Source organism: Bufo bufo, chromosome 2 (assembly GCF_905171765.1).
Source record: "Bufo bufo chromosome 2, aBufBuf1.1, whole genome shotgun sequence".
Taxonomy (NCBI): Eukaryota; Metazoa; Chordata; class Amphibia; order Anura; family Bufonidae; genus Bufo; species Bufo bufo.
This window is the reverse complement of record NC_053390.1, coordinates 702185636-702198777: the sequence shown is the minus strand read 5'-3', so window position 1 is coordinate 702198777 and position 13142 is coordinate 702185636. Positions and strand designations below refer to the sequence as shown.

The 13142-nt window shown below is 46.6% G+C and overlaps 1 protein-coding gene across 1 annotated transcript in view; it reads right to left on the bottom strand.

Annotated features, from left to right (window-relative positions):
• The window catches only part of WWC2 (WW and C2 domain containing 2), a 204032-nt gene extending 191305 nt beyond the window's left edge, over positions 1-12727 (bottom strand). Inside the window, exon 1 of the mRNA XM_040418707.1 lies at positions 12144-12727. Coding sequence (XP_040274641.1) covers positions 12144-12271 — 128 coding nt within the window. The 5' untranslated portion in view covers positions 12272-12727. The remainder of the gene's footprint in view (positions 1-12143) is intronic.
• Between the last annotated feature and the right edge of the window lie 415 nt (positions 12728-13142).

The window sequence follows — 13142 nt, the reverse complement described above, 5'->3', positions numbered from 1 at the left end:
TACGGTCGTGGTGTGCATGAGCCGTTATGCCGCCGTATTGAAATCCATTCGTCTTCTGGCTCAGGATCCTGATGATACTATCAGTATTGTCATCAGAATTTACATGCGTATTTCTTCCTTCATTATTTATGCACTGCACATACTGTAATGTGCGTATTTGGAAACAAATCTGCAGAAATGCTGCGGATTTCAAATACTGACGGAAATTATACGCCCATGTGAATAGCTCTATTCCTTAACATTAGCAGCAGATTCTGGAACATAAAATCCGGACTATATACGCATTGAAAAAACGCTCGTCTGAAAGCAGTCTTAGGCTACTTTCACACTAGCGGCACGGACCTCCGGCAGGCTGTTCCGTCGGGTGAACAGCCTGTCGGATCCGTCCTGCCGCAAGTGACCGTGTGCCCCCGGACTGCCGCTCCGTCCCCATTGACTATAATAGGGGCGGGGGCAGAGTTCTGGCAGCGCACGGCGAGAGGATGCCGGAATAAAACTACGACATGTCCGACATTTATTCCGGTAGCCTCTCGCCATGCGCTGCCGTGCCTCCGCCCCATAGTCAATGGGGACGGAGCGGCAGTCCGGGGTCACACGGTCACTAGATGCAGGACGGATCAGACAGGCTGTTCTCACCCGACGGAACAGCCTGCCGGAGGTCCGTGCCGCTAGTGTGAAAGTAGCCTTATTAGGGTACAACTGCACGGACATATTCTGGTGGGAAAAAAAACACCAACAAATCAACAGCAAAATCTGCACGAGTTACCTGGGAAATTTTGAAATGGCTGCAGATGTTACAATCTGCGTTACAAAGGGTGAAATCTGTGGTGAAAATTCAAAGCATAAATTTACATGCTGCCGATTTAAAATCCAAACCGCAGGCCGAGCCCTGTGCTGATGCCATTGTGAAAACTTTTCACAGCACTTGGGTGCGATTTTTTTTTTTTTTTTGCTGCCACTGCAAGCACTACAGATTTTCTGCATGAAATCACGCTACGGAAAATCTTTGGCGTATATATCTCATGTGGCCATATTCTTATTGAGCTACATGGAAACTTTCCACAGCATGACTTCCAAATCTGAAGTATTGCCAGTACGCGGTATAGAACGCCATTTCCAAAGCTTGGTTAAGACTCGCCAACACAAGTTTAATGTGGGAAGCGTTTATCAAGCTTTTATTTCCAATGCCTATGTGTATGAGGCTTTAACGGGGATTTCTCTGCATGAAGAATAGCACAGTAATGGAAAATGTGATTAGCACAATGATAATAAAGAAATAAAACACACACACACACACACACACACGTGCCACATAAAGGTTTCCGTGCGAATAACACCTGACTGTGCATTCACGCAAGTCATTTATGAGGCAAAACCAAACAGTACTGTTAGTGCAATGCTTAAAAGTTCATTGCATTTCAAGGGAAGGAGCCTATGGCATATGGGTTTTTACATACAGCAGGGAGCCAGGAGGGCAGTGCAGGACTCCGATGGTCTCGCCTTTCACTTCACCTCGATTGGTCCAATGGAACACGTCACCATGAAAACTGTGATAATACCGACGCCATTGTGAGACATGAAACATTATACAAGTGTAAAAAAAAAAAAAAAACATGACATATAGCTAGTGGTCCAGATTGTATGAATAAAGTGCAATTATCTTCTCAACCAAAAGGAAAAATAACAACACACTATCAGAAACAATGGCGGCCGCATTGAGATACTGTCCAATCATGGAAAGTCCAAAGGCCGATGATGGGTGCAATTATTGGTTTAGGGAGTCGGAGACACAACTAGTTTTGGATGGAGTTGGAGTCAGTAGAAAAAAAATTATAATAATATCCGTTAATATTGTATACTTCAAAAAATAAATTAACTGCACTATACAAATGACAGCAGTAGTGGTCAGTGTTTACAGCCTGCCGAGTGCTCTGGATCCGGCATAGTGCCGCTTGCCCACCGGACTTAAACGCTGGGATTCAGCAGGACAAAAACTGTGGCGTGCAGCAGTTTATGTCTGGCCGAATCCCTGCATTTATGCCGAGGAGCGGCCTTAGGGTGCCAGCCCAAACATATGATCACCCAATTAAATTTTGCTCATTCAATGGGTGGTAGTCGGCACCTTTACAGGCAATTTTTGGGAACGATTGTTTGTAGAAACACTCATTCCCAATAATTGCCCCAATGACTGGCCCATGTAAAAGGAGCTTTACGGTATATCTACACACAAATCTGCAGTCAGTCTGGCTAGCAGTAATGGCCAACTCTAGCTGTGGTGAAACTACGACTCCCAGCATGCTCCATTCATTTCTGTGGAGTTCTGAGAACAGTTAAGCAAGTGTGCGTCTTGGGAGTTGTAGTTTTACCACAGCTGGAGTGCTGGAGGTTAGCCATCACAGGTCTAGGGTAGGTCAAAACCTGGCAGATATGTTCCGGACATTTCTGCAACTGTACCTCTTTGTGGAATTAGTAAAAATGCCTATTACGAAGAAGAAACCCCATTCAGATGTGAGCAGATTTTGAGAGCTCTGCCGCACATGCACAAAGTTTTACCTAAGCTTTCCCCTACACTAACACCACATATCTAATACTGTACTTTCTATCATTTCTATAGCCAACATATGAGGCAAAGTAAGGTTTTGAAGTAAAGTAAAAAAAAAGACTTTCTTCAAGTCCAGGTACGGTGACTACATATGGTCATAGTGCAGTGTAAGGTTAGCAGAGCACATTCCAGTCACAGGTATGTCACCTCTCCACTGACACACTGCCGCCTATTCCGTGTAACCACAACATACAGGTAGCAGTTTGTTTACCCGGCTGTGTCACATGCTGGGAATGCAAGGCATATCAGATGAGGCGTCTCACCTCAACATTAGGCTAAGCATCCATCTGCACACTAAAAAGAACTGCCATGGAGCTGAAAGCTTACAAAACAGAGAGGCCATATGTTTTCTAGGTATATAATGTAACTTACAAGGAAATAGTGACAAATTACAGAAATATCGTATTAATATAAAGTGAACATATTCAAATCAGCTGCTGGGTTTAGACCGGTAGCCCTGCTACTAGCCGACTGATCGCCAAAAGGGACCATTCGACAGCTGGATCACTTAAGGCTAGGGCTACACTGGTTGCAGCCAGGATCGCCGAGTAGCATTGATTCCATAGAAATGCATGGGATTGCCGCGGCTGTTGAACACCAATAGTCGAATTTAAAAAGTCACAAACCTACAGCTTGCAGCTTTTTAAAGCCACTTTACTGGCACAAGGGAGATGATGAATCTCCCCCATGTGTCAACCCACTCTAAGGTGGCCACACATCAACCACTAGGCCTAGGCTTGAGCAAATCCAAACCCGATTCGTTTGAAAACTTCATTGACAATATCTCCTCCGTAGCACGCTAAAATGTATGGGCTTCATTTAGCGTCTATGACGGTACATTTCGTTTATGCACATGTAAATTATTTAAATTACCATTCCAAAATGTCATTAATGAAGCTTCGGATTTAGGAACAGTAATTTATGTGCTTAAGCAGCAAGATTTGGCAGGCCTCAGCGGAGCCCATACATTTTAGAGAACTATGGAGAAGATATTGTAAACGATTCTCTCGAGCCTATCATACACAACACTCAATTGCAGCCAGAGCGACATACACTGCACGGGGAAAAAGTATTAACACACACATCTCAATCACTGAATTCAGGAGTTTCTTTCAGTCCCATTGCCACAGGTGTATAAAATCCAGCTCTTAGCCATGCGGTCTGCCTTTACAAGCGTTTGTGAGAGAGAACGTTCGGGTGTGGAACTTTAATGGGACGGCACTGCTGTAACAAGTCAAATTGTGATATTTCTTCTCTCCTAGATATTCCACCATCAACTGTGAGTGGTATTATTGCAAAGTGGAAACACAGCCGAAGAAATTCAGCCATGAAATGGAGACCACATAAAGTTACAGAGCGGGGTCACCAAGTGTAGAAACGTATAGGGAGAGATTTATCAAAACTGGCACTACGGAGAACTGACTTAGTTGCCCCTAGCATCCAATCAGATTCATCCTTTCATTTTCCAAAGGAGCACTGAAAAATGAAAGGTGAAATCTGATTGGTTGCTAGGGGCAACTAAGTCAGTTTCCCGTGGCACCAGTTTTGATAAATCTTTCCCCGGTGCATTCAACATGCTGCAGATTATGTTGCAGAAATTTCTGTGACTCAAAATCAGTTCCATTTATCTGAATGGGACCTGCAGAAATTCATGTGCTTGACGGCAAATACGTGAGATCTAAGGAGAATTTGCACCAAAAACCTCAAGTTACACACATGGTTTTTGATGCGAAAACAAACAAACTTGCCCAAAAAAGAAAAAACACAAATTCTCTGTTCTGAAATCTGCACTCGTGCGAAGGTACCCTATAACCACCAGAACTTACAAATTTGCCACCAAAACAGACCTGTTTTTAGCTACTGATCTACTACAGATTTTTCGCTGTGTGAACATACCCTATACCAGTGATGGTGAACCTTTTAGAGACAGAGTGCCCAAACTGCAACCCTACCACCCACTTATTTATCGCAAAGTGCCAACACTGCAATGGCAATGAATACCAATATAGTATGTCTTCCATGTAATTTATCTATAATAACCTGCCTACATTCAATGCGCTGCCTGTGCCATTCATAGTGCGCCCTGCGCTGATGAAGGGGAGGAAAAGTCTAAGGCATATTGGTACACCATAGACTTTTCCCAGGGCGCAGGTGCCCACAGAGAGGGCTCTGAGTGCCGCCTCTGGCACCCGTGCCATAGGTTCGCCACCACTGCACTATACCAACACTCTGCTGGCTCAATAACTGCCAAACCCCAAGCACAAGATGAGGTGGTATAAAAAATGCCGACTCTGGAGCAGTGGAAACGTGAGTTCAGTAATGAAGAACATGACTGGTCCACATATAGCCCTGACCTGAACTAGATGGGATGGAGATTGCAAGCCAGGCCCTCTCACCCAACGTCAGTGTTAGACCTCAAAGTTCCCACAGACACTCCAAAATCTCGTAGAAAAACTTCCTAGTAGAGTGGAAGCTGTTCTAGCTACAAAGGGGGACCAACTGCTCACTAATACCTATGGGTTTAGAATGGGATGCTATAAAAGCTCATGTAGGGGTCCCAAAATTTTTGCCGATATAGTGGAAACATACTCTTGCCATACATCAGGGGCAGCCAGAGTCTTGTGGCATAGACACAGCATCTAGACAAGGGGTGCACAACGTTTTCTGGTTGGGGGCCACATTGCCAGACTGAACCAATGTCGAGGGCCGAAAATAAAATATTAAAGGGGTATTAACAACTGAAATACTGTATTGGTGGCATATTGAACACACAGTATATACCATTAAAGTCTAGTTACAGTTCCAGGACTCCCATCTAATGGGAGAAATACATGTGAGCAGCCACAAGACAGACATACATGCCTGTTAGCAGATGGTTGGGGGCCACACAGAATGGTATCAAGGACCGTATGTGGCCCCTGGGCCGCAGGTTGTGCACCCCTGATTTAGGCTACTTTCACACTAGCGTTCGGGGCTCCGCTTGTGAGTTCCGTTTGAAGGCTCTCACAAGCGGCCCCGAACGGATCCGTCCAGCCCTAATGCATTCTGAATGGATGCGGATCCGCTCAGAATGCATCAGTCTGGCTCCGTTTGTCCTCCGCTCCGCTCAGCAGACGGACACCTGAACGCAGCTTGCAGCGTTCAGGTGTCCGCCTGGCCGTGCGGAGGCAAACGGATCCGTCCAGACTTACAATGTAAGTCAATGGGGACGGATCCGTTTGAAGTTGACACAGTATGGCTCAATTTTCAAACGGATCCGTCTCCCATTGACTTTCAATGTAAAGTCAAAACGGATCCGTTTGCATTATCATGAACAAAAAAAAAAAAAAAATTTTATTTTTTTTTTGTTCATGGTAATGCAAACGGATCCGTTCTGAACGGATCTAAACGTTTGCATTATAGGTGCGGTTCCGTCTGTGCACATACCAGACGGATCCGACCTAAACGCAGGTGTGAAAGTAGCCTTAAATGGATTGATTTTGCTCTGCCATGACATCCACACCCACAATTTACTATTATATCCATACTACAAATATGTAGCACGAGATCGCGAGTCAGATCTTGAGATTCCTGTGTCTGAGGACGCTCCTGCATAACTGAAACGGGACGGATCCATTATGCAGCCCATAGGCTTCTATTATGACGGAATGAATAGCGGAATGCCTCTAAAGGCATTCCGCCATAGAATTGCGTTATGGTCCGTGGTAACGGAATCCATAACGCATCTGCTTTTACCAAACAAAGCGTGAACCAATTTCTAAATATGAAATTGGCTCATCTCTACTGGTGATATAACACTGGACATGTGCCAACTTCTTAATGTATAAAATGCTGAAATACTTGATCCCTGAGCTTTGATAGCAGTGAGGGACAGTGCAGGAAAGAGGGGGCCAGCGTTCATATATTTACATCCCATCCATACTGGCTGCCCCATGAACACAACCTACCTTCTGTAATAGTGGCTGCATGCAGCGGTTTTCTTCCGGCCGATTTACAGCATATTTGCCGTAATATGGCCGGGTCTCCGCCGGTCTCCTTATTGTTAATGGAGCCGTACAAACTTTCGGCAATGCCGGAATGCACAGAGATCCAGCTGTTCTCTACTGGAACTCCGCCGTCAGTGTGAAACTAGCCTTAAAGAGGACCTTTAACTTGTAAAAACAATGTGAACTAAGTATGCTGCCATATAGAGCGGCGCCCGGGGATCTCACTGCACTTACCATTACCCCCCGGCGCCGCTCCGTTCTCCCGTTATGCCCTCCGGTACCTTTGCTCTGTAAGTTATAGTAGGCGGGTCTTCCCTTGTCCTGTGGGCGTCTCCTTCTCCTAGGCTGCAGCGCTGGCCAATCGCAGCGCACAGCTCACAGCCTGGGAGAAAAAAACCTCCCAGGCTGTGAGCTGTGCGCTGCGATTGGCCAGCGCTGCAGCCTAGGAGAAGGAGACGCCCACAGGACAAGGGAAGACCCGCCTACTATAACTTACAGAGCAAAGGTACCGGAGGGCATAACGGGAGAACGGAGCGGCGCCGGGGGGTAATAGTAAGTGCAGTGAGATCCCCGGGCGCCGCTCTATATGGCAGCATACTTAGTTCACATTGTTTTTACAAGTGAAAGGTCCTCTTTAAGGCCTCTTTCACACAAGCGATACGGATTGTGTCAGGATGGTTTTGCCCACAATTTCAATCAGTTTTTTTCTGTGATTGCGTTGTATCCAGATTGCAGGCGTTTTTTTTACACGCATGAAGAAAAATTGAGGTACAACAATCTACATCTCCTAGCAACCATCAGAAATGCATTGCATCCGAACGCCTACCGTTTTTCACGCAAGCCCCATTTACTTCTATGGAGCCAGGACGGTATGAAAAACGCTTGAGAAGTGACATGTTACGTCTTAGAAGCAGATAAGACCTCCTCTAAAACACCAGAATTAGGCTCCATTCACACATCCGCAAATGGGTCCGCATCCGTTCCGCAATTGTGAGGAACGGGTGCGGACCCATTAATTTTCTATGGGGACGGAATGGATGCGGACAGCACACAGTGTGCTGTCAGCATCCGCATTTGTGGAGCGCGGCCCCGATCTTCGGGTCCGCAGCTCCGCAAAAGATAGAACATGTCCTATTCTTGTCCGCAGCTTGCTGACAAGAATAGGCATTTCTATAGGGGTGCCGGGCGGGTGTGTTGCGGGTCCGCAACACACCACGGACGTGTGAATGGAGCCTTACTTGTTCTCTGCCACTGATTTTTCAGGTGTGGATTTTGATGGGAACCTAGCCTGGGCGTCAGGCTCAAATTTCTGACTCAGACCCTATAGTGAAAACACTAGCCACACACAAGTTACTTAGCCTGATAGATCTACTATAAGCCAATGGAGTAAAAAAAAATCTGTCATATCTCCTGCAGATAGAGAAATCATGACACCAGTGTGAACAAAGCCCAACAGGGTGGCACTGGAGGAGTCAGGAGAGATAGGGACATTAAAATGCAGTCACAATGTAACTGTGTGAAACCAGCCTGAGGCGAGCAGTCTACAGCAAACATGCACGTGTGGAGCGCAACTTCATGTCCTGGACTGGGCTCCTGTAACAGGATCTCATGGCATTATAATGATTTATAATGCTGCGTGTCCCTGCCTGACATCAGTTGTGATGTACTGTGCAGTATGCTAGTACAATTCATTACCAGCCAAGCAGGACAGGGATACACAGCACTGTAAATCATTATAATGCCGTGAGGTCCTGCTACAAAAGTAAAGTCCAGGACGGGAAGTCACGCTCCCGCACGGGAGACTCAGGCCAGTTTTATCAGAACATTATACAGGCACATTTGTGCACTCACATTACACCACAGTCCCTGTGATGCTACCATCTTGGGTCATTAGACCCGCAATGGAGCCTGGGTTCACATCATATGCAGAAGCTATGGTTTTAGATCCAAGGATGTGATCAATTCCCATTTTAAGAAATCAGGAAATCCTTTTCCAAATAAAACCTTTTTTGGGAAGGACTTTCAGGATCCAGAACACGCTTGTGTCTAGGAGCCATGTCTCTCTCTTCTACGGTCAATGACCCTTTTTAATAAGTTCTTACAAGTAAGGTCTCTTTCATTTGTCAGTGAATCATGGACATATTTTGTCGGTGGTCTTCATAGACCACTCATGCATCCATTGACTTTAATGTGTTTAGCCAGACATCGGTGGTTTTCCACAGACCGTAGGGTCCCATTTTGTTCGTGATTACAGTTTCCTCACACACATTATAGGCTATGGGTCCGTGAAAACCACAGACACACTATGGATGCCATCTGTGTTGTGTCTGTGGTTTTCATGGACCATTGGTAGGAGATGCTCTGGAAATTAGTTTTTAGCCTAGCAGTGTCTATGGAATACAGATGGCAAATGGAGGGCAAAAAAAAAACAGACACATGGACAAACCACAGACCCTTCATGGGTGAACCAATGACCATCTTGTCACAGATGTCATCACAAACATATGAATAAGACCCAACAGTTAAAAGTATCAATTTTAGAAGGACAATCTGAAGGCTGGATCACACAGTGAAGGATGAAAGCACTGTGTAGAAGTAGCAAGAAGAGTTACCACTGACACGTGGAAGGTTGACAGAAGAGAAAGACCACATGGTCCATCTAGTCCGCCCTTATCTTAGGGAAGATATATGTTTATCCCAGGCATGTTTAAATTCATCTGCTGGAAGTGTGTTTCAAGCCTGGCCTACTCTTTGGGTACGGCCACATGGTTGTCACACGGTCGTGCTGCGTTCCAGTACCACGCGGCTGAAAGGGCCACATCGGGTGCTAATTAAAAGGGATTCTATCAGCAAGATTACACATCTAGACCTGATTATATGTTTTTGGAGGTCTACTATAGCATGTCAGAAATATACCAGTATGTAACTTATGATTGCTGTAGTTTTGGTGATAAAAACGATTTCATATATATGCAAATCACCTGAAGGGGTTCTCCTAACCATCAGTGGAGCCCAGCACCTCCCCTCATCCTCAAGTCCCCTCTTAGTTCCTCAGACATCACTCTAGGAGACCACACTAATCTCTCGCGTGCACTTGTCACCTAAGCGCCCGTGCGGTCTCCCATCCCTGCAGCCCTCCGAAAATGAACAGAGCGGCCAGGCACGCGTGCGTTTATTTCTATGGGAATTCCGGAGATAGCCGAGCATTATATATAGAGATGAGTGAATTTCATGTTATGAAATTCCTTCACGCTTCGTTTGGTGGTAAAAGCAGAATTGCGTTATGAATTCCGTTACCACGGACCATAACACAATACTATGACAGAATGCATAACGCAATGCCATTAGAGGCATTCCTTCATAATAGAAGTCTACGGCCTGCATAACGGATCCGTCCCGTTTCCGTTATACAGGAGAGTCCTCTCCTGCATAACAAACTGGACGGATCCGTTTTTGCAGCCCCTAGACTTCTATTATGACGGAATGAATAACGAAATGCCTCTAAAGGCATTCGGTCATAGAATTGCGTTATGGTCCGTTGTAACGGAATCCATAACCCAATTCTGCTTATACCAGTAAACGAATGTCAAAATATGAAATTCGCTCATCTCTAATGTTATAAGCCATCATACACATGATCAGAATCATTGAGGGTGTTCTGGGTAAACGTCCCTTGTCCAGCACTCACCATATATATGTCACTATGATTCATGCGACATACAAATGGTCACCTTTAGGCTTCGGATCAGAGATCTGAAGTTGATTCAGTCAAACACTTCGATGTTAATGCTGTCTCTGTACGACATTAAAATGTATGGGCTCCGTGGAGCCAAACTCTGTCACCAGACTTCAATGATTTAATTCGGTATTCATTTCTGCATCTTTAAAAACATTTAACATTAGGAATCCGAAGTCGGGTTTGGTAACGGCTTGCCCGACTTCCATGGAGCCGATACATTTTAATGCTGTACAGAGATGATATTAAAATCGAAGTGTTTGACCGAATCAACTGAGCTCGATTCGATCAACACTAATCACCTTACCGATGGAGCAATGTAAAAAAAAATTCAATCCACCGACTGTTTGGTGGCGGTTTAACCTCAGGAGAGGTTGTCTTTGTGGTTTGGTTCTGCGGTGGTCGATGCATGAAAGTGACAGGGTTTTCTATTCTTCATTAGCTAGGCCCATCCTCCATTCATATGCAGGTACAGTATGGTGAACTCACAAGGATGGGCCTCAGGTGTCAAAACTCATAAGGAGGCCTTACCCACTACAACCAGAGGAGGAGGCCACTTCTTCTCCGAGAAGTTCTGATACGTGAAGGCCATGTAAAGACATACCCATCAGAGCAAGCAATGTCATTGGCCAGCCCGGGACCTTTCCAGTAGATTACCATACAGACAATACCGTATTCTAATTGATTTTAATACTTATGACTAGTGTTGAGCAAACTTTGTGTTTCAAGTTTGGCGTACAAGGATGGGGTTACGTAAAAATTCAGTTATGGATTCCGCCACCACGGACCATAAGTTATGGTCCATGATAGCGGAATCCATAATGGTATTCTTAGACGACCCGAACCTTGTACGCTGAACTTGAAAACACAAAGTTCTCTCAACCCTAATTATGACCGAACTCACTTCTTGAGGTGCCAACGAGGATGATCTGGCCTATCCACATGCTAAAACGTGCTGGAGCTAAACTGCCGTATCTCCAGAGAAAACATAACCAGGTCTGACCGAAATAATCTATCACATATCTTTTCCATCAGACAATAGAAGAAACAACTTTTGGTGGCCACAGAGCATCACTACAGTAATCTCCTCAGAGACAGGCGTCTATAGCCCCCACCTCTGGTAACTAGAGGTGACAGAGGTATGCTCGAGAGCAATGAGGAATCTTGTGACACTGGTATGTGTAGTGACAAAGGCGCATTACTGACATTTACAGCAATGCTGGAGGGGCGTTTTTGTCAGGACTAGGACTCTGGGGCTAGTAGCACCGCCACTTATGTGCTGACCTGGCGCCAAGGTTTCACTCGCCAGCGGTGCAGTCCAACAATGGCGCCAACGAGCAGTTTTTGAACCTTGACAAGTTGCCTGTGGTTGTGGCATTTTTGGAAGAGTTTCGCCCCAATAGCTGTGGTAGGTGCTTTCCTCCTCTGAGACAACTTTGGGGCCTAGGTCCAACCAGGAGCCATACTTGATACATTAGGATTATTAACCCCTTGGAGGGTGAAGGGCAGCACAACAGTTTAGGGAGTGTGGGAAAGCTGCGCCCCCTCCTCTGAGCTGCTCCATGTTGCCTCACCACATTTTTCCCTCAGAGCCCACATTCCTCAGCTGGCTCCTCCCCCCCTCATTACCCAAAGTGACTGCTCGGTGTGCGCTCCCTGCCCGTCTTTCTTCCCCAGCTCCCTCCCCCTCCAGGCTCACACACAACACCACCGTACAACAGCTGCTACATTGTCCTCCGGTGCGGTATAAGCCGCGGCACCGCCATGCCCGGCGGCAGTAGTGCTCACTACACATGGGGGGGTCCGCATGTCACCATACCTGTCCCGGGGGTCGATCCAGCTGGTCTGCCGGCTGTTGTGGTCGATGTAAAACACCTTCCCGTCGTAGTCTCTCGCCTCCTCCCAGCCATCCGGTAAAGGCAGCTGCCCATTCCCCTTCCTAGGCATGATCAGCCCCTGCAAACTCCTCCATAGGTACAGAAAGAGGCTGGAGAGGAGCAGCCGGGGCTCAGCAGCGGAGACGCGGCCCCTACAGCAGGGCACCGAGCCGCCCAGCAGGCAGGAAGTCCTCCGCTCCACGAGCCAGCATGTCCGGGTGGGGCGGGGGGAAGGCTGCGCTCCGGTCAGGGGACCCTGGCGGCTCCGACTTCAGCAGCAAGGAGCCGTCTGGCTGAGGATCCGGGGAAGCCAATAACCTCGGCCTGTTCCCAGCCACAGGCTCATTAGCATGAGATTAGCATCCGTCTCATCTGCATGCACATTCCACACTCCTGCATTCCTCGCGGCTAACCCCTTGTGTGCCGGACTGGGCAGGGCGGCCACTGCAGGAAACTGACGTGCTATGTGCCAGGCTGAGGCCTAAGGCATCGGGAAGGCACACTTACCAGGGTCACCCATGCTGAGTCTTACCTTAGTCTCAGCTCATTTGCATACTTTTTTTCCCAGAGGAGCCCTGGGTGACCTATAAGACACCTACTCTTATTAAAGGGGTTGTTCCACCCCCAAAAATTCAGCATTTTTCATACCAGCCCCTGGAGCTGAATACTACGGTGATTGCATGTTATTATTATTATACCCACTGAGTTATTCACCGAAATCTATGTAGCCCCCACCTTCTGTAAATTCTCTGTCCAGCTCAGGCTACTTTCACACTTGCGGCAGAGTGATCCGGCAGCCATCACGGTTTTATCTTTTGCCTGATCAGTCAAAAAGACTAGAGTTAGAATATACTACGAACTGTGTACATGATTGCCCCCTGCTGCCTGGCAGCACCTGATCTCTTACAGGGGGCTGTGATCCGCACAATTAACCCCACAGG